General features: G+C 45.3%; 1 protein-coding gene across 1 annotated transcript in view; it reads right to left on the reverse strand.

The window, feature by feature from the left end:
• BAIAP3 (BAI1 associated protein 3) overlaps positions 1-26097 on the reverse strand; it is a 976697-nt gene that overhangs the window by 575585 nt on the left and 375015 nt on the right. The window contains exon 2 of the mRNA XM_069209880.1: positions 9712-9852. Within this exon, the coding sequence (XP_069065981.1) occupies positions 9712-9848 (137 nt within the window). The 5' untranslated portion in view covers positions 9849-9852. The remainder of the gene's footprint in view (positions 1-9711; positions 9853-26097) is intronic.

The raw sequence follows: 26097 nt of genomic DNA on the forward strand, positions 1-26097 counted from the left end.
CGCTTACAGGGAGGTGCCTCAAAAGGGACTTGGCTTTAGCCCCTTTGAGCTCATCTATGACCACCCTGTGAGGGGACCACTCAGTCTGGTGAAGGAGGCTTTGGAGAAAGCTCCTAGTAAACCACCCCAGGATGTATTTAGCTACATGCTGGCACTAAGAAACCAGACTGCCCGCTTCAGGAGCCTCGCTCAGGAGAACCTGGAAGCAAGCCAGGAGGATATGAAACGGTGGTACGACCAGAATACCACTCTGGTTGAGTTTCAGCCTGGACAGAAAGTATGGGTCATGGCACCAGTGGAGCTTAGGGCTCTCCAAGATAAGTGGACTGGGCCTTTTGAGGTGGTGGAAAGAAAGAGCACTACACCTATCGGGTAGACTTGCAATCCCCCAGGAACCCTTTGAGGGTCCTACATGTCAACCGCCTCAAACCACACTTTGAGCGAACTGAGCTATCCATGCTCCTAGCGACAGATGACGGGGTGGAGGAAGAGAGTGAGCCTCTTCCTGACCTCCTGTCTGCAGGAGAGAAAGATGGGTCTGTGGAGGGAGCGATCCTCTCCCCCTCCCTGACTGAGGAACAGCAGAGGGACTGTCGCCACGTGTTGGGACAGTTCACCTCGCTGTTTTCCCTGATCCCAGGAGTCACACACCTGTGCACACATGATGTGGACACTGGGGACAGTACACCTGTTAAACATAAGGTTTACAGGGTGACTGACAGTGTCAGGGCTTGCATTAAGGAGGAAGTCTCCAAAATGTTAACCCTAGGGGTTATTGAGCACTCCAGCAGTCCTTGGGCCAGCCCAGTTGTATTGGTCCCAAAGGCTGCTGCTCCTGGTGCCACTCCGGAACTTAGGTTCTATGTGGACTACCGGGGTCTCAATGCGGTTAGCAAGACTGACGCACACCCCATCCCCCGAGCTGATGAGCTCATTGATCGGTTAGGAGCTGCCAAGTACCTCAGTACATTTCATTTAACATCTGGGTACTGGCATATTGCCTTAACTGAAGGGGCAAAGGAGAGGTCAGCATTCTCTACCCCAGATGGGCACTTCCACTTCAATGTGATGCCCTTTGGGATGAAGAATGCCCCTGCCACCTTTCAGAGGTTGGTCAAACCGGTGTTGGCAGGACTGGATGAGTTCAGTGCCGCCTACCTGGATGACATGGCTGTGTTTAGTTCCACATGGGAGGAACACCTGCAACACCTCTGGAGAGTGTTAGAGGCCCTGCAGAAAGCAGGCCTCACTATTAAGGCGAGCAAGTGCCAAATAGGGCAGGGTTCTGTGGTGTACTTAGGACACCAGGTGGGGAGTGGCCAGGTGGCACCCCTACAGCCTAAGATTGACACGATTCTGGCTTGGGAGCCTCCCAAAACCCAGACTGAAGTGAGAGCCTTTTTAGGTCTCACAGGATATTACAGGAGGTTTGTTAAGGGATATGGTACCATTGTTACCCCCTTAACCGAGTTGACTTCTAAGAAGCAACCCAAGAAGGTGATCTGGACAGAGGCTTGCCAGAACGCTTCTGATGCCCTGAAGGCTGCCATGTGCACAGCACCTGTGCTGAAGGCACCTGACTACTCCAAGGAGTTTGTTGTGCAAACAGACGCCTCAGAGCATGGTATTGAAGCAGTACTCTCACAGCTGAATGAAGAGGGCCTAGATCAACCCGTAGCCTTCATCAGCAGGAGGCTACTACCCAGGCAATGTAGGTGGAGTGCCATAGAACGCGAAGCGTTTGCTGTGGTCTGGGCACTGAAGAAGCTAAGACCCTACATGTTTGGGACTCACTTCCAAGTTCAGACCGACCACAGGCCCCTCAGATGGTTAATGCAGATGAGGGGTGAGAATCCAAAACTGTTGAGGTGGTCCATTTCCCTACAGGGGATGGACTTTACGGTGGAACACCGTCCTGGTACAGAGCACGCCAATGCTGATGGTCTGTCCAGGTTCTTCCACCTTAGTGATGAGAACTCCCATGAGGTTGGGTAGTTGCTCCCCACTTTTAGCTGGGGGGGACACGTGTTAGACTTTTCATCCTTGGCGTGGTCTCCCTTAACTTTTTGCCTCTGTTCCCCAGGTCATTGATGTGTGCTGGACTCTGATTTTACTGTTTTTTTACTCTGGGCACTTTACCCCTGCTAACCAGTGCTAAAGTGCAAGTGCTCCTGTTTAAAATATGTAGGTAATTGGTTCTCCATGATTGCCATATTTGTTTTACTGTTAAGTCCCTAGTAAAGTGCAATAGAGGTTCCCAGGGCCTGTAAATCAAATGTTACTAGTGGGCCTGCAGCACTGGTTGTGCCACCCACACAAGTAACCCTGTAATCATGTCTCAGACCTGCCACTGCAGTGTCGGTGTGTGTATTTTTACACTGTAAATTCGACTTGGCAAGTGTACCCACTTGCCAGGCCTACACCTTCCCTTTTCTTACATGTAAGGCACCCCTAAGGCAGGCCCTAGATAGCCCCAAGGGCAGGGTGCAGTGTATGGATAAGGTAGGACATATAGTAATGTGGTTTATATGTCCTGACAGTGAAATACTGCCAACTTCGTTTTTCACTGTTGCAAGGCCTGTCTCTCTCATAGGATAATATGGGGGCTACCTTTAAATATGATTAAAGTGTAGATTCCCCTAGAGAGTAGATGGACATGTGGAGTTTGGGATCCCTGAACTCACAATTTAAAAATACATCTTTTAGTAAAGTTGATTTTGAGATTGTGCATTTAAAAATGCCACTTTTAGAAAGTGAGCATTTTCTTGCTTAAACCATTCTGTGACTCTGCCTTGTTTTTGGATTCCCTGTCTGGGTCAGTTTGACAGTTGGGTTGTTTTTCACCTCGCACTAGACAGTGACACAAAGGGAGCTGGGGTGTAACCTGCATTTCCTGATTAGCCATCTCTGCTAGGAGGGAGGGGCGGAGTGGTCACTCTCATCTGAAAGGACTGTGCCTGCCTCTGACAATGGAGACTCAAACCCCCTGGTGTGTGTCTGAGGCCTTGCCTGGGCAAGGCAGTATTTCACAAGTAGGTGTGAGTCCCCTTTGAAGAAAGGTGACTTCAAAGACTAAAATGGGTATAAGAAGGGTACCCAAATCTACAGACTTTAGAAACACTTCTGGAACCAATAGGAACCTCTGCCTGGAGAAGAGCTGATAGCTGAGGAAGAAATGCTGCTCTGCCTGTGACTGTGCTTTGTGGAGCTTTCCTGCAGTGCTGCTTCTGCCAGAGTAAGAGGGCAAAGACTGGACTTTGTGTGCCTTCCATCTTGTGAAGAAATCTCCAAGGGCTTGATTTAGAGCTTGCCTCCTGTTGTTTGAAGTCTCAGGGACAGCAAAGACTTCTCTCTGCCAGCACCTGGAGTCTCTGGAGAGACTCCTGCTCCGACAAGTGGTGCCCTATCCAGTCCCTGGGCCATTGAAAGGAAAGCTGGTAGAAATCCAAGGAAATCGACTTCGGACGACTCCGGACCGACGCCGCTGCTAAATCCGGTAATGCCGCCTGCACCCGATGCTGTGACCTTCGCTGAAACGCGACGCTCTTTGCAGGCCCGTCGCTGCTGCAGCCCCGCTGAAGTCCGCGACTCCGTGGAAGTCGCCGCACCACGTCGTGACCGACGCCGCTCGAATTGCACGGATTCAACGTTTCGCACAGACGCCGCGATCCCCGACTTCGCGCATCAGCTTGTTTTCATTCTTCACCAAAGGTACTGTACTTGGGGGTCTATACGACTCCATGTCCGGCGCCGCTGGTGTCGGCTTGTTGGGAACGACTCCGTCATGACGCCGTGTTAACATCTCATCGAAGCATTTTTTGTTTCTAAGCGCTATTTTTGAGTTTAATCTCTAAAAATTCATAACTTGACTTGTGTATGTCGGATGTTTGTCGTTTTGGTCTTGTTTTGTTTAGATAAATATTTCCTATTTTTCTAAACTGGTGTTGTGTCAGTTTGTAGTGTTTTTCATTAAGTTACTGTGTGTGTTGGTACAAATACTTTACACCTAGCACTCCGAAGTTAAGCCTACTGCTCTGCCAAGCTACCAAGGGGATAAGCAGGGGTTAGCTGAGGGTGATTCTCTTTTACCCTGACTAGAGTGAGGGTCCTTGCTTGAACAGGGGGTAACCTGACTGTCAACCAAAGACCCCATGTCTAACTTTATTGATATAATGCTAGGCAGAAGCATCAATGTATATAACGTGGAAAACCTCAGCATACAATTACTAGGCCACTTCATTATAGAAATATCAATCTAAAGTCACGCAAACCATTTGGAGAGTGGAGTTTAAGCATGTATCATGTAGAGTGGAAGTCAAACAGAGAATATAATCCTGGTAATTAGTTAAACAGGTAACGTATATAGAGGCTTAGCACAGCATGGTTGCATAAGCAAAATCAACATATTGGCAGAAGATTTATAATGCCAAAAAATATCCACAAATATTTCAGCACTGCGTATATGGTGCGCCCTGCAGGGAAAGGGCACATTGGTTACCCTCACACAGGGAAACTGTAATAAGATGGCTGCATTTTCTAATGATGACGTTACTACTACTGAAAACAACATAACAAAAACGAAAATCACAAATTGCATGTTTCTGCTTTCGTCACCATGATTAATGACCTCATCTCCTGAGATTCTTCATGAATTGGGTTGTTCTCCTCTAAAACAAGCGCATACATTCTCATTGCTGAAGAAACACAACTTAAACCCAGAAGTCCCAAGTATGCCATTAAATTGCCAGACCAATGCTGGTTACTAAAATCTTCAAAAAGATTATGCACACAATTAGGAATATGTACATCTAGCCGGGCCGCTTGACAAGTATCAGTAAGGTTTTGATCCCTGCAATGGGAGTCACAGCACTCCAGCATACGTATCTAAAATCCTACTGATAATAGGTACTAGACAATTTAACCTTTTTAGATCTCAGCAGTGCTTGAAACAGTGGTCCATCTCTTGTTACTTTTACTTCTTCAATCATAGAACGAGTGGAAACAACAGAATTTACAATCTTTTCCTACTTACGTGAAGAATTCTCTACTGGATTATTCCACTCATTAGCAATTAAATTGATCTGGGGAGTTCCTGCAACTGAATATAGCTGAGACTGTTGGGGCATTGTCCTTCCCTGAAACCCTCCTCAACAATATCTTTCCGAGGAGGGCAGGCCTGGTATTACATGGAGAAAAGATCACCATTGTCTGTAAAGTTAAGAAGCTTAGGAGCTTCAGGCCAAGAATATTGCAAAGATCACATAAGCTACCAGAGGCATCTACTTCTTGTTAAGACTGCATGAAGCAATCCAGATGTTAAACTGAATTTGCTAGGTAAAGCCCTGGTTGGAGTCCTTCAACAGCTTGCTTATGAAAGCTGACAACATACTCTCCTATAAACTACCATGTGGCCCGTAACACTGCACTCAGGCTAATAGTCATCCTAGGGGAAAGATAGGCATGTTTCTAGCGCCAGTGATAACCTGCACCTGAAGTCTGGTGGAATAAAGGCAATGGGGGCTGGTGAAATATGAAAATAGGGGGCAGAAATAAATTGAGAGCACGCAGAACAAGGGACCTCAACTCTTACAAGGAGAGTTCAGCGAGGGGGAAGGAAATGATTCCTCTCAGGAACAGTACTGTTGTGAGACCATGCATTGAGAACAAAGTATATTCCTACCCAAGGATAGGAAACAATGAGCAGTAGATCCAGTGAACAAGGCTGCTTAAGCTCGTGTGTGTTGTGTTCAGCTAGGCCTGTAAATAGTATGAAAAAACAGCACTTTAGCTCATGTCTTCAAAATATTTCAAGAAGAAATGACAAACAGTGACATAAAATACCTATTTTGAAAAAAATACAAAAATTTAAAGCTTGCACTATCTCAATAAAGTTTAGTAATTAAAAGAGTTATTTATCTAACTTCCTTGGGGAAAGGCTGAAGGATGAAGTTGCCTGAAAAGCATGAAGTGCCAGTTAGAGTTTGTTGTCAATAAATAAAGTACATGATATGGATCTTTTACTGTAGGTTCGGGTCACCAGAGCACCACAACACAATCCCAACAAGCAGTCTGTAATTGTAAAACACTGAAGAGGAACTTTGAAAAAATGGGTGTTTAAACAGAATGAGTGGCATGGGCTTCATGCAGGGCTTCACTCTATTACACCCTGTGAGGATGAATTTCATCTCTGTGACAGCATCACTTTTGCAGCATCATCATCATCAGTATACTCAAGGACTGTAAAATGTTAAGCCCTAAAGAGAGAGATTCCCACCCAGGCACACTGTCACCCCTTTATTGCCTGGCTGCTCGATGATGCTTGTAGGTAAGGAGGCAGCCAGGCAATTATATGCGCAGTATTGAAGTGTCTGGAAAAAACAGAGAGGGCCAGAGGGCAGGGTTCCGATGGTCTAATGAAGAAACCACCACTGACTTAAGGACCACATTATAAAGAAAATGGGAAATGTACACCTGGGGGATTATTAACAACATCCCTGTAGTTTTAGTCATTTCAGGAAGTTACAAAACCTTTCCTGGTTTACACCTGAAAACCTGTGGAAATCTCAGTTTTCAATGTGTAACCCTTCAAACTATAGTAAATTCCTATCTTTGCATGCTGCTATATCCACTTGTGCATTCTCGCACACACAAAAATAGTGGGTCTGATTCACAAAGGTAAACTTAGATCAAAATTTTAGGTTTAGAGCAAAAGTTTAAACTTAGACCAAAATTCCAACTTTACTAGTGGTAAAGTTAGACTTTTGGTCTAAGTTTAGACTTTTGGCCTAAACCTAGACCAAAAGTCTAATCTTAACTAAAAATCTAACTTTACTACTAGTACACTTAGACTTTTTGTCTAAGTTGACACTTCTGGTGTAAACGTAGACCAAAAGTCTGAACCTAGACCAAAGGTATAACTTCACTACTAGTAAAGTTAGACGTTTAGTCTATGTTTAGACTTTTGGTCTAAACTTAGACTTTGCTGTAAGTTTATCTTTGTGAATCGGGTCCAGCAAGTGTAAATACATTTGCTAACTATTCTAATTTGTTCCTCCACTGGCAAAGATTCTCTGCCCACATGGAAAAATCACTTCCCTTTATTCAGCACCATTTTTCAAGGATGTCCCAATCCCCTTCCACCTTGGAAAGAGATTTAATCTTGGGTGGAGTAAATATATAAAAATCTCAAGTCTGGGAAGGGATCGAAAAAGGGTATGTGAATAAACATAAACAGAAAAGTGTGTCCACAAACTTCCACTGTCTTCTTGCCCTCGAATGCACAAGTACCATCCACAGCATCAAATTTACCTCTGTGTGACTTAATCCACTGATAGATTCAAAACTAAGTTTTCTTAATTGAAAGAGAGTGGTTTTGCAATTATAAGTGAAGTTATATGTGTGTCTAAGGGCCTCATTACGAATTTTGTGGCCTTATGACTGCCAAACTCGCGTTGGTGGTCAGACCTCAGCACTCCTGGTGGTCCAACTGCCAGATTACAACCCAGGTGGTCAGACTGCCAAGGCACCTCTGCCACCACAGGGATCACAGATCCGGATGGGGTGGCAGCTGTCAGAGTCGTGGTCAGCCACGGCGGTGCCCATGGCAGCACTGCCATGCTGATCACGAGTCCACTTTCCGCCAGCCTTTCCATGGAAGTTTAACTGTCATGGAACGGCTGAGAAAGCTAGTGCTGGGAGCCATTGGGGGACCCCTGCACTAGCCATGCCCATGGCAGGGGCAGTGTATGTGCCCCTCTGCCACCACCCTCAGAATGCGCACTGTCTGCTCTTCAAACAATGCGCATTTCAAGGGTGCGACTCCCTTATGAGAGCCGAGGCCAATACTGTGGCACTGTTTACGCCGGGCTGACCAATGGAAATGTCGAAATATGATGTTTCCACCAGACAGCCTGGTGGAAACATCATAATATGACGGGGTGAGGCCGCAGGTATGTGGGCTTCTCATCCCCGCAGCTTTGCCTGTCCACGTGTCAGACAGCCAAAGTCGTAATTAGGCCCAAAGTCTTTCGCATAACAAGTATCTTCACAAATTATACCCTAATTGTACATATTTAATGTGTAGATTTGTCAATAATTTGGGTGGGGACTGTTACAAAAGGGTGTGCGTGGTGGGGTACCGCACTTCGGCTCAGTTCAACTAGGTGGCAGAAGTTGAATCAATCATTAAAACACGATTCAAAGGTCTGACTATGGTCTGGCCATTTCTTTTTTAAATGTGTAATAGTAGAATGGGAAGCCAGCTCAGTTTATGGGCCATGTATGCCACATTTTTCATTTCAATGTGTTATATTAATGCTGACTTGAAAGGAAACTATATTGTGCTAAGATATTATGCTAACACATAAAACAGCAGTGTAAGATGACAGCATTGCCCTTTTTCTGAGGGGCCCTAGCTCAGTGGAGAGTTTAGGGTCATAGTGGCAGTGAATATAGATGGAGTAGCCTCTAGCAAAAGGTATTTTAACGGTTCAAAATTGTTAACTGTTATCATTCAATTGAGGGAAGCAAATGTTAAAATCTTGGTGGATGTCTCTTGCTATCCTACCTGTGTTCCCTGCATCCAAGCAGTAATTATCTTCTTTCATCCTTCCAAGAAAAGCGGCAATAAGATGAGAATTAGCCTCAGAACCGAAGCTCTCCAAGGACAATGGACTTGACTAGCATCAGCCACCTCTGCTCCATAGCAGTCTACCACAAACAGAGTGTCATGAATAAGTGGCCCGTCAAAGTCTGAGCAGCTTGTCTCTGCGTTCTGTCCTTGCAACCTCCCACCAGCAGGCGTGTAATGCCCCTCAAAGGCTATCTCTCACGCAGAGCATCCTGCTCTCTGTTTAGCTACTGGACACTAAAGAGGAAATGCCCCAGTGGATCCATTAAAGTTATGGGACCTTTGAACCAGGTGCCTTAGTCCAGCATGAAGAAAGAACATGGTTGTCTAGAAGTGTTTTACTCGGACCAGGAAGCAGTTCAATGGATGAGGTTTGAGTAGAGCAAGTATGTGATGAGAAATAATCTTAGCAAGGTTCCCTGAGAATGGCATGCCACACGGATGAACAAGGGCCCATGGGATAGACAATGTGACTACAAACAGGTCAACTGTTGAGAAAGGTAGGTGGGAATTGTGAGTTTCACTATAATTCATTAAGAAAACCAAGTCAGTCTTTAAAAGATCAACAATGTGCAATATGTGCCTTTGTAAATGTTGGCCTCTGTGCACAAAGGCATATGTTTGGTTGTGCATGTGTGCATGGGTGCAGGCAAATGAAATCCATGTGTTAAAATGCATGCACGCGCATTATGGCCCTGTACAAAAGCAGAGATAATAGTTTTGTCAACACTTCTTAAAATATTCCAAAATGCCATTCTAAAGTGAATCATGTTATTTCCAAAGAAACAGCCCCATGTATTAAAGTCAAATGGAATAGAATAAAGGCATCCCAGGAGAACCCAAGACTGCTCGACATATGACTATGTTGACATCTCACGCTTTTCAAGTTGACAGACTAGCATTTCACACCTTTAAAAACGCCTATAACTTGAATGAATCACAAAAGGAAACACGAGTACAAACTTTGGTCCAAATTCCAAATGAATTCAGCAGAAGAATAAGGAACATGTTTTCAAAGAGACAGCTGCTCACTGAGTAGGTGTCAGCAGGTTTCCTGATGACAACCCCTTTTCTGCACCTACCTGACAGCGCCTGTCGCCCTGCTCGTCTCCGGAGAAGAGAGGCTGGAGTCTGCTTCTGCCTTCCTGCGAAGGGATTGCCTGTTCTGAACCTGTCTCAGCACAGTGCTCTTTATCTCCAGCAGCGTCGACATGGTCATTAGCCTGTAGGAAGGAAAACAGAACGCACATGGATTCAGTAATCCACTAGGCCCAGTGTCTTGTGCATGTCTTCTCCATTCTAGTCAATTAGTGCATGCTCCCAGCACTGTGCTTTGCAAGGAAAGAGCACCTTGAGGATATGTTGTGTTGGAGTCCAGCTGGATTCACAGGCCCTCGTGCACAATGATATTTCTAGGTCTGGACCTGCAGGTTTGCACCACTGTATGAGCCCAGATTGAGCATACTAGGACTTCACAAACCTTTCTTCAAGTGCTCCTGGAAACATGTGATAAGAGGCTGGGTTCCATGAGCCCTTCTGAATAAGTTCTTAATTATGTCTATGGTAAGGGCTTTCCACATGCGATCTTGTACATGGTGTACCACTGTGTGCCACAAAATGTCACTGTGTTTGTGCAATTGCTCTCTTTTCATCTCTGGTGGAGGAGGGTGTATTTGCTGTAGTGCAGTGGTTCCCAACCTTTTGACTTCTGTGGACCCCCACTTTATCTTTACTGAAACCCGGGGACCCCCACTGAGTCATTATTGGAATCCAGGCCCCCCCACTGAGTCATTACTGAAAACTGGGGACCTAATATGTTAATTTTCTAAGCAGTGACAGACCCCCTGAGGAGGCTTCAAGGACCCCCGACGGTCCCTGGACCACAGGTTGGGAACCACTGCTGTAGCGTAATTACGCTGAAATTATACAGGATTGCGGAGAATTACTTGAAGAGCGCAACCCAGCTTTTAATGCTATTTTCCTAGTGCAAAATGCACTCTTGGATCAAAAATGGATCTGCTGATGCATTTTTGCATTAAGCTAAGTAAATAGTGCTACATACAACAGAACACGAACAACAGCAGTCAGCAGCAGCTCATGCTTGCCAAGATCATTGTTCCTATGCTCCTGCTCTAGGATTTTTGTGCCAAATTACTCATAATGATGCAGAAGGGTATAATTGCATTATTTGTGGTAATCTGGCTTCAAAAAAGTAACCTGAAATACTCTGATTACGTTGGCATAGTTAAAAATCCGTCGGGCCTAGCAATGTTATATTGTTGTAATCCGTCGGGCCTAGCAATGTTATATTGTTGTACCGAATAGGTAAATTGACTTATGTGTGCAGTTCTGCCTTTTCGTATATTCCTTGCACTCATCAATCAAGCCATATGTGGAGCACATTCAGCTTAAACATGTAAAGTTTTAGGAATCAGAATTCTACTGAGGTATTGTGAAAAGAAGATTAATTGTTATGACATAGCAGACTTTTGTTTCAATGCATAAATGACCTACCTGTGAAATGTTGTCCTCTTCATGTATTGAATCATATGAATAATACATGTACTCCAAGACTAAATACAAGGTAACATGTATGGCGGTCCTTCAATGCCAAAACATGCCCTTTAATGACCTGAGGAACCACAAGACTATAGGCAAAACTGTAAAGGCGACCAAAACCCCAATTACATTGAAGGATCTTAAAAATATTAATCTTTTACATATAGCTATATTACATACTACACAAGGATTTTCCAATTGTGTAATGTATTTTTACTAAGTTTTGCGTGGTTCTCATTTCTGTATTTCTTTTTAATGAAATGTTTAATTTACTTTATCAAATGAAACTTGCAGATTTAAAAAATGACAAGTTTAATCTTGTATATATGGCCCCTTTACACGCATCACTTTGCGTGAAAGGGACATCCAATGGGTGTTGCTATGGGCGTTCCACTGCAACACCCATTAAATTTTGACATGGCCCAGGATTTACAAGAAATCACTAACCTGAGCCATTGCCAAAAACTAACGCCACCCCAGGGGTAGCATTAGAGTGGTGCAACGAGGAGAAATGCTTTTATTTCTCCTTCTTTTTGCTTTTTGTATGTGTGCTGCATTCTGCAGCACACAAAAAAAATGCCTTTAATGATTGTTTATGTGCAGGAAGGTGTCCCTTCCTGCACATAAACAATCCTTAAATAATGACGATTTATTACTTCTATGTGCCTCATTCTGTAGTAAATATGGCGCATCCCTGCGTTTCTGAAATGATGCAGCTCGGCGCTGCAAAATTTGCCGCAGTACCGCACTGCGCCACTTCTTTTTAAACTAGGCCCTAATTTCCATCCCAAAACCTCTCCCAGCGTCTGCTGGATTTCCTCCCAGAAGGATCTCCATTTATTTCAGTGTCATATTCTATGCATGAAGTCTCCATCTCCATCCATCTGGCTTTTGCACCTAAAGCACTCCAGAAAGTTTATCTGGCCATAACACTAGAGCTTTAATTATGCGAGGCACTTAAGATGAAAGTGTTTTAACTAAATCTGGGGCTACGGCTGATTCACACAGAATCATTCTAGCCGGTGATTAGTTTGTAAAATGAGTGCTGGGGCTCAAAGTCCTGTTCAGAGGTCCGCAATGTCTTGATCACCAAGGCTGCATACACCTGAGTGTGCTTCATGCCTCTGTAGTCCACCACCAGAAACTACATGCCTCTTTCTTTCACTCTTCAGGTTTTTTTCATTCCTGCTTTCTCCCTGTTTTACTATTTTCCCTTCTTTCACTTTCTCCTCCTTTCCTTCTTTTGTGTTTCTCTCTCTCTGGATCAAAGTCTGTTGAGAAAAGATAAGTGTTGGTACCCAAAAATAAGTTCCAGTGCACCCCACATGCAACCACTAGCTCAAATGAAGTACTAATTCTAGCATCAGCCAATCTTCATCTGCCATGTCCTCAATAAACCCCTCTCATGCATTTCTCAGATTATCAAATTAATCTGGGGTAGTAATCACCAGAGCACAATATACCTGGGCTGACTTGTGCAGATAATAGTCCAGCCTCTAACGGGTTAAAGTCTGGGAGCTATGCAGTGGTGTAACGAAACTGCAAGGGGCACCCCCCTGCATAGAACATGGAGGGGGCCCCACCGGGCTCACTCAGGCCAGGTGCTGTGCTGAGGGGCCTCCTTGAGCTTGCCGCCCCCCCCGCCCCCCCCCCGCACCGCGGGGACTAGGGGGCCTTTGTTACGCCCCTGGAGGTATGTGCGGGGAGGCTAGGTGATGTAATTGCTGATGAAAAAAACAGCTGGTTTGATGGAACAGCCTCTCTATGAGTATCATTAAAAGACTGTAGGTCCCAATCATTCTGCCCCCTCGTTTTGATGCCCCGATGGTATCCCACCTCCGAGAGCTGTCGAGTTGGGAAACTCGCCTCATTGCATTTCCGAACCGCACTGGAGTTTCATTAGTTAATTTATCCTCTTACCCCAAGTCCTTCAAAAATCCGTACCATCACCTAATGAGGGAGATTCTCGTTGGCACCAATAGATGAAGTGGGCCACCCGCGCAACCTTCATGGCCCACTTTTTCGTCACAAACACGGAGTCCGACTCTGTGTCATGTAGCCACTTATTAATGATGACCAGGAGGGATGCTCATCTGGGTTTCTTGTCTAGTTAAAAAGGTTAAATTAGCCTTAAACTGGCACGTCACCTTTTCATCCTAGAATAGGCTATTAAACATATACTGTTGGTAAAATCATGTGTGACGCAGTTCATGATGTCATGTGTGCTTATAAAGAATACATAATGGTGGAAATGATGGTTGATTTAGATGACAAACCTATATGGTGTTCCAACTTTGGGTCATTTTTTACCATCATTTAAACTAAAGTAGCTGCTAAGAATGTATACGTTTTTGTGCCAAACCCAGGGCCTGATTTATACTTTTTTAGCGCCGCATTTGCGTCATTTTTAGACACAAAAGCGGCGCAAACACAAAATTCAATTATATTTTGTAACTTTGCGCCGCTTTTACGTAAAAAAAAAAAAATAACTCAAAGGTGGCGCTAAAAAAGTATAAATCAGGCCTCGAGGGTGATAAAATTACGTATCGCCAAGGATCGTGGACTGCAGCCTTCGAGAGTGACCATTGCCACTCGATGTGTCTGGTACACTAGCTGCAGGACCAGTGGGTCCAAGTCAGATCTGCTCAGGGTGTGCATGCTAGATGCATCTAACACCTACAGCCATGAAACTAGCAAACTACTGCAGACAATCATAGCTTCTACAAAATGTGATGAAATGACCTGCAGTTTGAAAAGGTCAAAGTCACACATACAGAATAAATTGGTTTGCATTACACCAGACAAAGAATAATAGAGAATTGTCACGTGCTTCGTGTCACTAAGATTCATTGATTTCCCATGTTTATATTCTGAGGTAAAGGGCAATGTGTGGGAGGCGCATTGTTAAACTACATTATAATTACATTGTTGCCATCAGGGCAACACCCGGAGCCCAATTAGTAAAACAATCTGAAGGTACAACCATTTCATTTCACTTGTACAGATTTCCACTTGCATTGCCTGTTAGGCAGCACCATGCCTTGCTTTTGAGAACTAACCCTCGAAAAAGAAGCATCCGCATTGTATAAACTCAAAGAGGGTCGATGTAGGGTCGACCTTTGGTTATGCAGATGCGGAAAAAAATGTACTATTCTGACATGCCAAGGGCATTGGGGCTGTGCCATCAGCAGGCCATCTACCAGCCGGCACTGGTACACAGTTTTTGAGCTGAGTCCACAGCTGCATGCCATATGGGACCACAGACAACCCCCACAAATCATCTGTATTTTAAATCCAGAAGCCACAGCTGCACATCACTGACAGCCCATGCCATTAGAGGCAACAGCCCGGACGGTGGTACTTATACCAGCCAGCATTCCCTCTAAAGTTAGAGGGCATGCTCCACAGGTGCAGTGCCATGCATTCATGAACTCAAAGAACTGTACATTGCTATGCCTTAGAAATACATCCTGACAGCCACACAAGTGGGTATTTAAAATGAGGTCCGACATGATTTATTTATTTACTTATTTATTTATGAATTTTTTTAAAGTATAAGCCTAGACGTAGGGGGCTTTACATATAACATATTCAGTTATTCTACAGCATCTTTGTAACTACAATTTCTAGTTGCATTCTGGAAGAATCAGTGTCAATGGGGCCGATCTACAAGAGAGGGGAAATACAACTTTTTCAGGCGGTAAGGAGGTTTGTAATTGTGCTAATGGATTCTGGGATCTGGCTCCATAATCTGTGGGCGAAATAGGAAAAGCCGTCTTCGCAGTCTTTGTTTTTCTTCGTTTTTTGAGACCTACAGTGTGTCTTGCATTTTCTCTTCTTAGTTTCTGCATCCCTGCTTTGTGCACTTTTACTTCTAAAGTGCAGATATTGACCTCTAACGAGGTATATCGCACTGGTAGTAGAGCATTCATGATGAAACCAGTGTCTGTATCTGATCTGAACGACACATGCATCGATGTGGTTATCTCCTGGACTTCCCACAGCTCTCTGCCCATAATTTTAGGAATTGAAGTGTATCAGCCAATATGAGCATCCCTAATGCCACGATCTATGTTAACTTCAGAGCAATGTAAAACATTAAGGCCCAGCTTTCTAATTATTTGTGCAGGGTTTGCATCACAAAAGTAAAACAAATCCTGCACATAGAGTTGTGGTGGGATTTACTATCCACGTAAACACGGAGATGTGTTGGAAATTTCCCCAATATCAGATTTATCACTAAAGATAAAAGTAAAAAAAAGTTTATTAAACTTGAAAAAAATCATGAAAATGTTTTATGATACATATCCATGTACATCACTTTTTTATATTTATTTGAAATTTAGCACAAAATAAAAACCAAATGCTACGGCCATATTAACTTAGTTTTAAATTAAAGATTTTTCAGAAATGTATTTTACCAAAAATCACACCTAAAATAAAAATGTTATGTCTCTATTGCGTATTAATAAATGTTGAAAGTGATATATAGAATAGGTTGAAAGTAATTTAATTATATTATAATAATATTATGTTCCATTAATTTATGTTTGGAAAAGGCTCAGTAGCACTTTAAAAATCATCACCCAGTCCCTCAGCATGGAATGCGCATGGACGTGCCCAGAAGAAGACCGAGACATGAGTGAGCCCGTCTGCGCAAGTCCATGGTTGGAGGAGGCTGGGCTGGACCAGTTCTCTTTGAAGTGTGGCACTGTATGTCCTTAATCATTGGTAATTCTCCCTGTGAGAAAGGGCCTCTTTTGACATGGTTAGCCCTTTACTTTTTGCCTGGTATTTGATGTGGTTTCAAAGTTGTTAGTAGCCAGAGCCTCTGCTAACCAGGTTCCCGGGCCAGATGTGCGACGCATTTTACCGGTTGCAAACCACCAATCTTGCACCACTAAGACACACTACAAATAGTCAAGACCTAACAAATTTGCTTGTTCTTCCTGATATAAATACACAAGTTAAGATGAGGTAAAATATAACACCTGTCCAGAAGTAAGGATGAAGGAAAGCAATAAAATCCTCTCTTCAGACTGTTCTTCCAAAAGTCTTTTCCTTAAAAGCTGCAAATCTGCTACCATAGAGGTAAAATGGAAATGTAGGACAAGTGTACATTTCCAGGCATAAAAAAATCACAAAATATACATGTGTATTTTTCACAGGAAAATTCACTAGAGTTAATCTCAAAGAATGGTGTATTACCACAATTAACTTATTTACATTTAACTTTACCAAAGGGAAATATTTTCCTCATGGAAAACCACTTCCCCTATGTAGGAAGTTGGCTCTGTATGTACTATTTCAAAATAAGAAATAGCATGCACAGAGTCCAAGGGTTCCCCATAGAGGTAAGTTAGTAGCAAAAATAGATCATTCTAATGCTCTATTTTTTGGTAGTGTGGTCGAGCAGTAGGCTTATCAGCGGGTAGTGTTAAGCATTTGTTGTGCACACACAGGCAATAAATGAGGAACACACACTCAAAGACAATTCCAGGTCAATAGGTTTTTATATACAAAAATATATTTTCTTAGTTTATTTTATGAACCTCAGGTTCAAGATTTACAAGTAATACTTCAAATGAAAGGTATTTCACTCGGGTATCCTAGGTACTTTGAATCAACACAATATCATGTACAGTTTTAGCAAAAATGGCAATAAGCTATTTTAAAACTAGACAGTGCAATTTTCAACAGTTCCTGGGGGAGCTAAGTTTTGGTTAGTTTTGCAGGTAAGTAAAGCACTTACAGGGTTCAAAGTTGGTGCAAAAGTAGCCCACTGTTGGGGACTCAGGGAAACCCCAAAGTTACCACACCAGCAGCTCAGGGCCGGTCAGGTGCAGAGGTCAAAGTGGTGCCCAAAAAGCATAGGCTTCAATGGAGAAGGGGGTGCCCCGGTTCCAGTCTGCCAGCAGGTAAGTACCCGTGACTTCGGAGGGCAGACCAGTGGGATTTTGTAGGGCAACAGGGGGGACACAAGTCAGCACAGAAAGTACTCCCTCAGCGGTACGGGGGCGGCCGGGTGCAGTGTGCAAACAGGCGTCGGGTTCGCAATAGGTTTCAATGGGAGACCCAGGGGTCTCTTCAGCGATGCAGGAAAGCAAGGGGGGGCTCCTCGGGGTAGCCACCACCTGGGCAAGGGAGAGGGCCACCTGTGGGTCGCTTCTGCACTGGAGGTCGGATCCTTCAGGTCCTGGGGGCTGCGGGTGCAGTGTCTTTACCAGGTGTCAGGTTCTTTGAAGCAGGCAGTCGCGATCAGGGGGAGCCTCAGGATTCCCTCTGCAGGCGTCGCTGGGGGAGCTCAGGGGGGTCAACTGTGGCTACTCACAGGGTCGCAGTCGCGGGGAGTCCTCCCTGTAGTGTTGGTTCTCCGCAGGTCGAGCCGGGGGCGTCGGGTGCAGAGTGGAAAGTCTCAAAGTCTCAAAGTCTCAAGCTTCTGGCGGGAAACGTGTGGTCTTTAAAAGTTGCTTCTTTGTTGCAAAGATGCAGTTTCTTTGGAACAGGGCCGCTGTCCTCGGGAGTTCTTGGTCCTTTTAGATGTAGGGTAATCCTCTGAGGCTTCAGAGGTCGCTGGACGCTGGGGGACGCGTTGCTGTTGCAGTTTTTCTTGAAGTGGGGAGACAGGCCGGTAGGGCGGGGCCAAAGCAGTTGGTGTCTCGGTCTTCTCTGCAGGGCTTTCAGGTCAGCTGTCCTTCTTCGTCTTCAGGTTGCAGGAATCTAGTTTCCTAGGTTCTGGGGAGCCCCTAAATACTGAATTTAGGGGGGTGTTTAGGTCTGGGAGGGCAGTAGCCAATGGCTACTGTCCTTGAGGGTGGCTACACCCTCTTTGTGTCTCCTCATTGAGGGGAGAGGGGCACATCCCTATTCCTATTGGGGGATTCCTCCAAAATCAAGATGGAGGATTTCTAAAGGGAGGGGTCACCTCAGCTCAGGACACCTTAGGGGCTGTCCTGACTGGTGGGTGACTCCTCCTTGTTTTTCTCATTGTCTCCCCTAGACTTGCCGCCAAAAGTGGGGGCTGTGTCCAGAGGGTGGGCATCTCCACTAGCTGGAGTGCCCTGGGGCATTGTAACACGAAGCCTGAGCCTTTGAGGCTCACTGCTAGGTGTTACAGTTCCTGCAGGGGGGAGGTGTGAAGCACCTCCACCCAGAGCAGGCTTTTTTTTCTGTCCTCAGAGAGCACAAAGGCCCTCACCACATGGGGTCAGAAACTCGTCTCTCAGCAGCCGGCTGGCACAGACCAGTCAGTCCTGCACTGAACAATTGGGTAAAATACAGGGGGCATCTCTAAGATGCCCTCTGTGTGCATTTTTTAATAAATCCAACACTGGCATTAGTGTGGGTTTATTATTCTGAGAAATTTGATACCAAACGTCCCAGTATTCAGTGTCGCCATTATGGAGCTGTGGAGTTAGTTTTTGACAAACTCCCAGACCATATACTTAATATGGCCACAACTGTACTTACAATGGCTAAGAATAGACTTAGACACTGGAGAGGCATATTGCTCATGCAGCTATGCCCTCACCTGTGGTATAGTGCACCCTGCCTTAGGGCTGTAAGGCCTGCTAGAGGGGTGACTTACCTATGCCACAGGCAGAATTTTGTGTGCATGGCATCCTGAGGGGGATGCCATGTCGACTTTGCCTTTTTCTCCCCACCAACACACACAATCTGCAATGGCAGTGTGCATGTGTTAGGTGAGGGGTCCCTTAGGGTGGCACAACATATGCTGCAGCCCTTAGGGACCTTCCCTGGTCACAGGGCCCTTGGTACCACTGGTACCTTTTACAAGGGACCTATCTGTGTGCCAGGGGTGTGCCAATTGTGGGAACAATGGTACATTTTAGTTGAAAGAACACTGATGCTGGGGCCTGGTTAGCAGGGTCCCAGCACACTTCTCAGTCAAGTCAGCATCAGTATCAGGCAAAAAGTGGGGGATAACTGCAACAGGGAGCCATTTCCTTACACCCTACACTTACATTAAACACAAGACCTTTCCCTGACATGTAGACCTTGGAAAGGAACTCTTCCTGCCCAAAATAGGTATTTAGAATAATATTGGAATATTCACTACACCATATCTAACAGCACATCTGGGGCCAGAGAGACTTCAGGCACCATCCTTCCTTGTGGCTGGAACTGCATGGTTACACCCGCCACCTTGCCTCACCTACAGTGCCTCAGTAGCGTTTTAAAAATCAGTGCCCGGTCCCACAGCATGGGGAGCAGCACATCAGGGGCCAAAGAAACTTCAGGCACCATCCTTCCTTTTGGCTGGAGGCGCCAGCCTACACCACCCACTTATCTCACCTGCAGCACCTCAGTAATGCTTTCAAAATCACCTCCCCGCAGCGCCTGGAGCAGCACAGCAGCACATCAGGGACCGGAGAGACTTTAGGCACCATCCTTCCCTGCGATTGGAGCCACATACCTACACACGCCCACTTGCCTCTCCTGCAGCACCTCAGTAATGCTTTAAAAACCACTGCCTGGTCCCTCAGAGCGGGGAGCAGCACAGCAGCACATCAGTGGTTGGAGAGACTTCAGGCACCATCCTTCCTTGCGGCTGGAGCTGCGTGCCTGCACTCGCCCACTTGCCTCTCCTGCAGTGCCTGAGTAGCACTTTAAAAATCACCACCCAGTCCCGCAGCATGGAATGCGCGTGGACCTGTCTGGACGAAGACCTGGCCAAGAGCACCCCTTCCGCAGTTGGACGCTGCTGGGCTGGGCCAGCTCTTTTTGAAGTTTTGCACTATTTGTCCTTAATGGTGGGTAATTCTCCCTGTGAGAAAGAGCCTCTTTTGACATGGTTAGGCCCCCACATTGTGCCTGGTATTTGATGTTGTTTCAAAGTTGTTAGTTCCCAGGACCCCTGGTAACCTAGTTTCTGGGGCTAGATCTCTTTCCCAAAACTGTTGTGGTGCATTTGCACAATTGGCAACACCTTTAGCTGCCGCTATAAGTCCCAAGTAAATGGTACTTAGGTACTGAGGGCAGCTGGACAGAGTATGCCACCCTCAGGGACCCTGCATCCAAGTGCACTCAGCACTGCCATTGCAGGTTGAGTGTCCTGGTGCAATCCCAAAATGCACACTCAACATGGCACATAGTCTGTGTGACCTGTTCAATACACACTGCATGCAATATAGCTAATCCACCCCTCTGGCAGGCCTTGCAGCCCTAAGGTAAAGTGCACTATACTGCATGTGTGGACATAGGTGCATGAACAATATGCCCCTGCTGTGTCCTTGTCAAACCTGGGACATAGTAGCTGAACAGAGCAGCCATTTTAAATGCATGTGCGGGACACTGTTCAGTAAGAGTTTCACAGCTACATGATGGCCACTTTGAACCCTGGGTTGTTTGGTTTAAAACAACTCAAAACAATAAATCTAACTCGTACCAGTATTGGATTTATTACAAACTATACCAGGGGACCATCTTACAAGTGACTCCTGCAAAGCTAGCTAATCCTGGCATGGTTGCTGGCCAGTCACAGCCTGTCTGCCACCACCAGACAAGATTCTGGAACCCTGTGGTGAGAGCATTTGCCTTCTGGGTTCAGAAAACAAAGCCCTTCCTGGTTTGAGGTGTTACACTTCCACCCCGAGGAAGGTGCACTGCCCTGCCAGCAAGCTTCAAAGGGCTTGCCGCCCTTGAAACTCGACCCCCAGCCCTGCTGCTAGCAGCAGATGGCCGCCCCCCCCATTGCAAACCCCCACATTTGGTGGTAGCAACAGCGGGAAAATGCTCAAGGGACAGGAAGAGTGCCCACCCCCAGCCCGCACCACCCCTAAGGTGTTGCATGCGAGGTAACCCCTCCATTTTATTTTCCTCCATCTTGCATGGTAGGAAAGTGGACACATAGTGGGTGTAGCCACCCTGAAGTAGATGACCCATTGATCACTACTAGGGACTCCCCTAAATGCCCACTAAATGCAGTATTTGGTAGGCACCCCTAGACCTGCATATCAGATTACAAGGATACAAGAGGGCCAGCAACAAAGGAGACTCAAGGCTCAAGAACTGCAATCCTACTGCACAAAGCAAAAGGCACCAAACCCTGCCTGCTGCTTCAGGACTCGACAATCGCCACTGAGGGGCTACATGGACATCAGACAGACTCTACAAAACTCTAGAGGACCTCCACCTTTCTGAAAATTGCCAACAATGTCCCTCCAGAATTAAGGCATCACTCCCTGCAACAAGGAAACAAAGACCAGTGAAATCCAGTTTACTGACTGGCCGCTGACCAAGGAACCAGACACAGCAGCCAGACCAAATTCCACCTGATGGACCCGGAGGACAAATCCTGAAAGTGTGCCAAGTTTGATGGCACTGCAGTGTCCAGTGGCTGAACTGTGCAATAGCCCATGGTACTGGATCCCAACGTCAAACACCCAAAAGAAAAGGCCCACTCCAGGCTATACGAGGTCCAGAAGCAATCCCCAGTCAAGGTAAGTTAGGACACATAAGAACCACCCCCTCCGAGGGGACCTGCTGAGCTGCAATCCACCCTCAAAGTGACCTGCCTCCTGGTTCCAAGAGCACCTTTGCACACAGCTCTTGGCTCACCTATCTGCTCTGCACCAGACCTTTCTGGGCCCTCCACTGGAAAACCAGCTCTGCTGTAAGGGTCTCCCACCCATTGTGACCTCTACACTCCAACGGAACCCACCAGACTCACCTTGAAGTCTGCTTGTGCAGTGCTTTTTCCAAGTGGCCCCCCTTGCCTGTCCTGCACCAGCTCCAAGACTTTCAGCAGCTGCTCCCACTCAAACCAGGAACTGCCCTCACTCTTCCAGCTGGCCCATAAAATTCCTCGATGAACTCGACCTAACAACAGAAGGAGACATTGGTAAATGCACTGCCTGATTTTATGTGCATTTTTAAGGTTTTCTCCCATTGATTTCTATGGTGCGTGATTACACAAAAAAGGACTATTTTTGCTAAATTTTGAAAAATCTTAACTTAAAAGGTAGTTACCCAATTTTGTTGCTCTTGGTCATTAAAATTGTATACAAATCTGAAGTATTTTTGTATATTGGTCTCGAGTTATTCTTTTAAGTGTGTGTCCCTTTTTTATTGATACTGTGAATACAGCAAATGCTTAGCACTCCTCCAAGATTGGCTTAACTGCTCGACCAAGCTGCCATAAAAATTAGAACTTTACGTGGTCTAGTTTAAACCTCTGTAAACCAAGGTGCGGTTGCTTTGACTCTCTGCACAGTGCACATATATTTTGTACACTATATAGAGAGCCAGCCTCCTACACTCCCTTCCTTTTTGGACTGTCAGACTGGGGAATTTGGGCACCCCCTTTGATTAATTATGGGCAAGTGAAAAACAACCAGTGTTACCGCTGGTGAAGGCAGTTGGGATTATCTTAAAGGAGCTTGCACTCGCGGAGCGCAGACTCTCTTTGGAAGTTGGCAAAGCCCTTAGTAATGTCACTGATATCTTTCCCCTTCTTTGCACTTGGCATCTAGTGACCTCGCGGCCTCAACTGCCAATTTGAAGTCCACTTTATTTGGTGAAGGCCCAGTTGGTAAAAGAAAGCGGCTTACTGGGAGTCTTCATCTGTTAAGCACATGAACAAATAACACAACAAATTAACTCCCAAGGCCAGCAGTTGCTCTGGGTCTTTTTCACTGAACAGTCACGGTCTACTCAGACGTTTGTCTATTTGCTGGTGGATATAGCCATTCATATGGACCCTTGTGAAAAGTTTTGTATGATTTGGGAACAAAAGCTGCAACCAAACAGGCTGGATCATTTTATGCTCCTTTAAACAGTGCTCCTGTATAGACAAGGGTCTGATACTGTTCCTAATAGTCATTTGGTACCAGAATTGTCATCTTCTAGGCGAACAATAATCAAGACACTGCTAAAATTATTGATCTGATGATCTCTGAAACCCAGGCCCCCTTATTAGCCAATCCGATAAGTTCAGGGGACTGCCCTTAACTTAAGGGAATGGATACCAGTGCTACAGCTGTATCAAATTCTGGCAGTCGGACCATGGCCAATAATACTTTGAAAAACAGGAAGGCAGGGCATGATACTATTTCCAATCCTGATGTATTAAGGCTACCACCACCAGCTAGCCCTAACTTCCTGGTCCTTGGGGGCGTACCGCCACTTAGACCTGGGCTTCAGGAATCCTGGGGTGAGCTGTGTAATAAAACAGTGGACTGGTTGAACAAGCATAAACATTTTAATGTGCGGGGTCTGAATTCATTTATCCTGGTAAGGAGGGTTGGATGGGTGGGGCACCTACAGAAAAATATCACAGGTGACTGTGTTCAGGAAGCCCTCTAGCATTTATAAAATACGAGGCATGAGGGAATTTAGCGGACAGTTTGAGACCCAAATCACCACCCTTCCCCTAGGTTATTTCAATAGGCCAGCTCCCTTGCATCCTCCTTTGTGTATGCCCCCCCTGATTTAGTGTCCCTGTTTGTTAGTGAAAATAGGTTTGCACCTCTGGCCGACCTTGAGGCTGTTGATTGACTACTCGGGGCACCACACGGGGACTTGTCTATACACCAGCGCTCCGTACCTAAAGACGTTCACCCCTCACCTAGTTCCAATATTCCACGTTCTTCCATGACTTAAACCCCGTTGTGGATGTCTTCCGGCATTTGTGTTAAATTGGAATAATGCAGTATTAAGATAAAAATCAGCCAGCCCAATTGTATAACCTTCATCCAGGGCTTCGATGATGTCATGGTTCAGGAGACATGGCACACTCAGTTGCATGGGTTTGATGGGTTTCACTGTTTTACCATCCAGGCCACACCCTTGTGGCATGGCCGACCCTCAGGGGATCTGGCCGTTGGGTGAGGATTGCATTAGGCGGACATGTCAGCTCTTTGGAGTCTACAGATAGCAGTTGTCAAATTATACTACTAAAAAACTGACATGAGTCTCTATTTTGTTAATTTTTATAACAATGATTTTTTAAATATTCCAAACACTAAGCGCCATATGTACGAACACATTTTCCCAGCAGACACAGAATGGGAAAAACCCTTTGCTACATCTGGCCCTAAGTTCCCCCCATTGTTTGACTATGTAATAACACTGCTTGACAAAGATATCCATTCAGGGCATCAACATTTCCTATGTATGTGCAGTGATCTTAATGTGAAGCTATCAAGCAAGAATAGTACATACTGTTCTTTTAAATATTCTCACACTGTAAATGACCCAAAAGGCCAGGAATTGGAGTCTTATCTAGTGTCCTGCAATTTGGTTAATGTGATGGAAGTGGTGGGGATAAACAGATACATTTTACCTACATTTAGGAGAAATGGTCGCCCCTCTACGTTACCCTATATTTTTAATGCCCAAAATGTAGTGGGCATTATTGCACGCCGAGGTAATTACTTCCAGCTTTAGTGATCATAATCCTCTGGAAGTGGTCTTTTTATTTCACTGCAATGACAGAATCAGGGTTGAGAAAGGCTCATGTGAAATACAACCCTCAACGGATAAGTTTTGCTTGGTATGGAAGATGCTCAGTCCTGCCCAATTATTTTAATTTGGTCATTAAGGGGAATATGAATTTGGTAAAGTGTTTATCAGACTCAGTGGCCTCTCAGTTGGCGAGGCATTCAGTGGATTATGCTTAAGTATTAGGAAAGCCCCTTCAAAGCCATTTTGCCCCCACCAAAAGTACACCTAGATGATTTAATCATGATTTGTTGACTAATCAGGTGCTTCGTCTGGCCTTGGCTAATAAACCTAGGGATGTCTTAGCAATGGCCACAGCACAGAAACATTATAAAGTAGTTACTTGCAAGTGGTAGAAAGAGGTCTTTAAGTCACAATGGGATAGGCTAGCTGAAGCAGCCTCCCAGAAGGATAGCAATCTTTCTGGGCCACTGTCTCAGACCTGAAGCGTAAAAATCAATTAGTATTCCCAATCACTTGTCATATTACTAGTGGCACTTAGGAGTCTCACTTTGCTGGTGTCTACACAGTCCCCCTCCTTAGATACTGGGGGGCAAATTTACAACAAACTTGTGCAGCGCAGTGCTATACCAAAAAATGCGCCATGGTGCAAGGATGGCTGCGTTGCACGGGAAATGTTTTATGTGCAGGAAGGGAGACCTTAGTACACAAAAACAGTCTTCAATGGTGATTTATGCAGCACACATAGAAAGAGAAAAAAACGAGGAGAAATGAAAGCATTTTTCCTCGATGCACCATGCACAATGGGGTGGAGTTAGATTTTGGCACTGCCCCAGGTTTATGAAATCTCGTAAATCTGGGGCAGCATCAAAATGTAATGGGTGTTGCTAGGGAATGCCTACAGCAACACCCATTGCACGCTCCTTCCACGCAAAGTGCTGCTTGTCAAGGGGCATTATTTACAAGGTGGCGTTAAGCCACATACAAGTTACTACAAACCCACCTCTTTAAATGATTCTACTCTTAAAATCCTTGTGCGGGTCATATATACCAGAATCGAGGGGGCTCAAATGGTATCCATGGTACATCCCTGCCAATATGGCTTCGGAAACAGCAAAGGGACAGTCGAGCAGTGTCTAAACTTGACACTAATCCTCGGGAAATACACTGCGGTTAAACACTGTCCCCTATATTTAGCATCTTTCGACCTGTCTTCAGCGTTCAATAGCATCAGTCAACGGAAGCTGGGGGATATACTTTTATCTCAGGGTTTGAACGAAGAGTTAGTACATTTCTTGCCCTACTTACATAAAGATATGAAGACAAGAGTCAGAATTAGCTCTGCGGGTGAGTTTTCAGGCGATGTGGATGTCCGGTGGGGTGAGAGACAAAGGTGTGTGTTAGCCCCTTTACTCTTTTATACATTAACGAACCCTGTCCAGTCTTAACCTCCATCACTTCAAATGTGCTGAGAATTAGACGGA

The sequence above is a fragment of the Pleurodeles waltl genome, chromosome 10, assembly GCF_031143425.1.
Source record: "Pleurodeles waltl isolate 20211129_DDA chromosome 10, aPleWal1.hap1.20221129, whole genome shotgun sequence".
Taxonomy (NCBI): Eukaryota; Metazoa; Chordata; class Amphibia; order Caudata; family Salamandridae; genus Pleurodeles; species Pleurodeles waltl.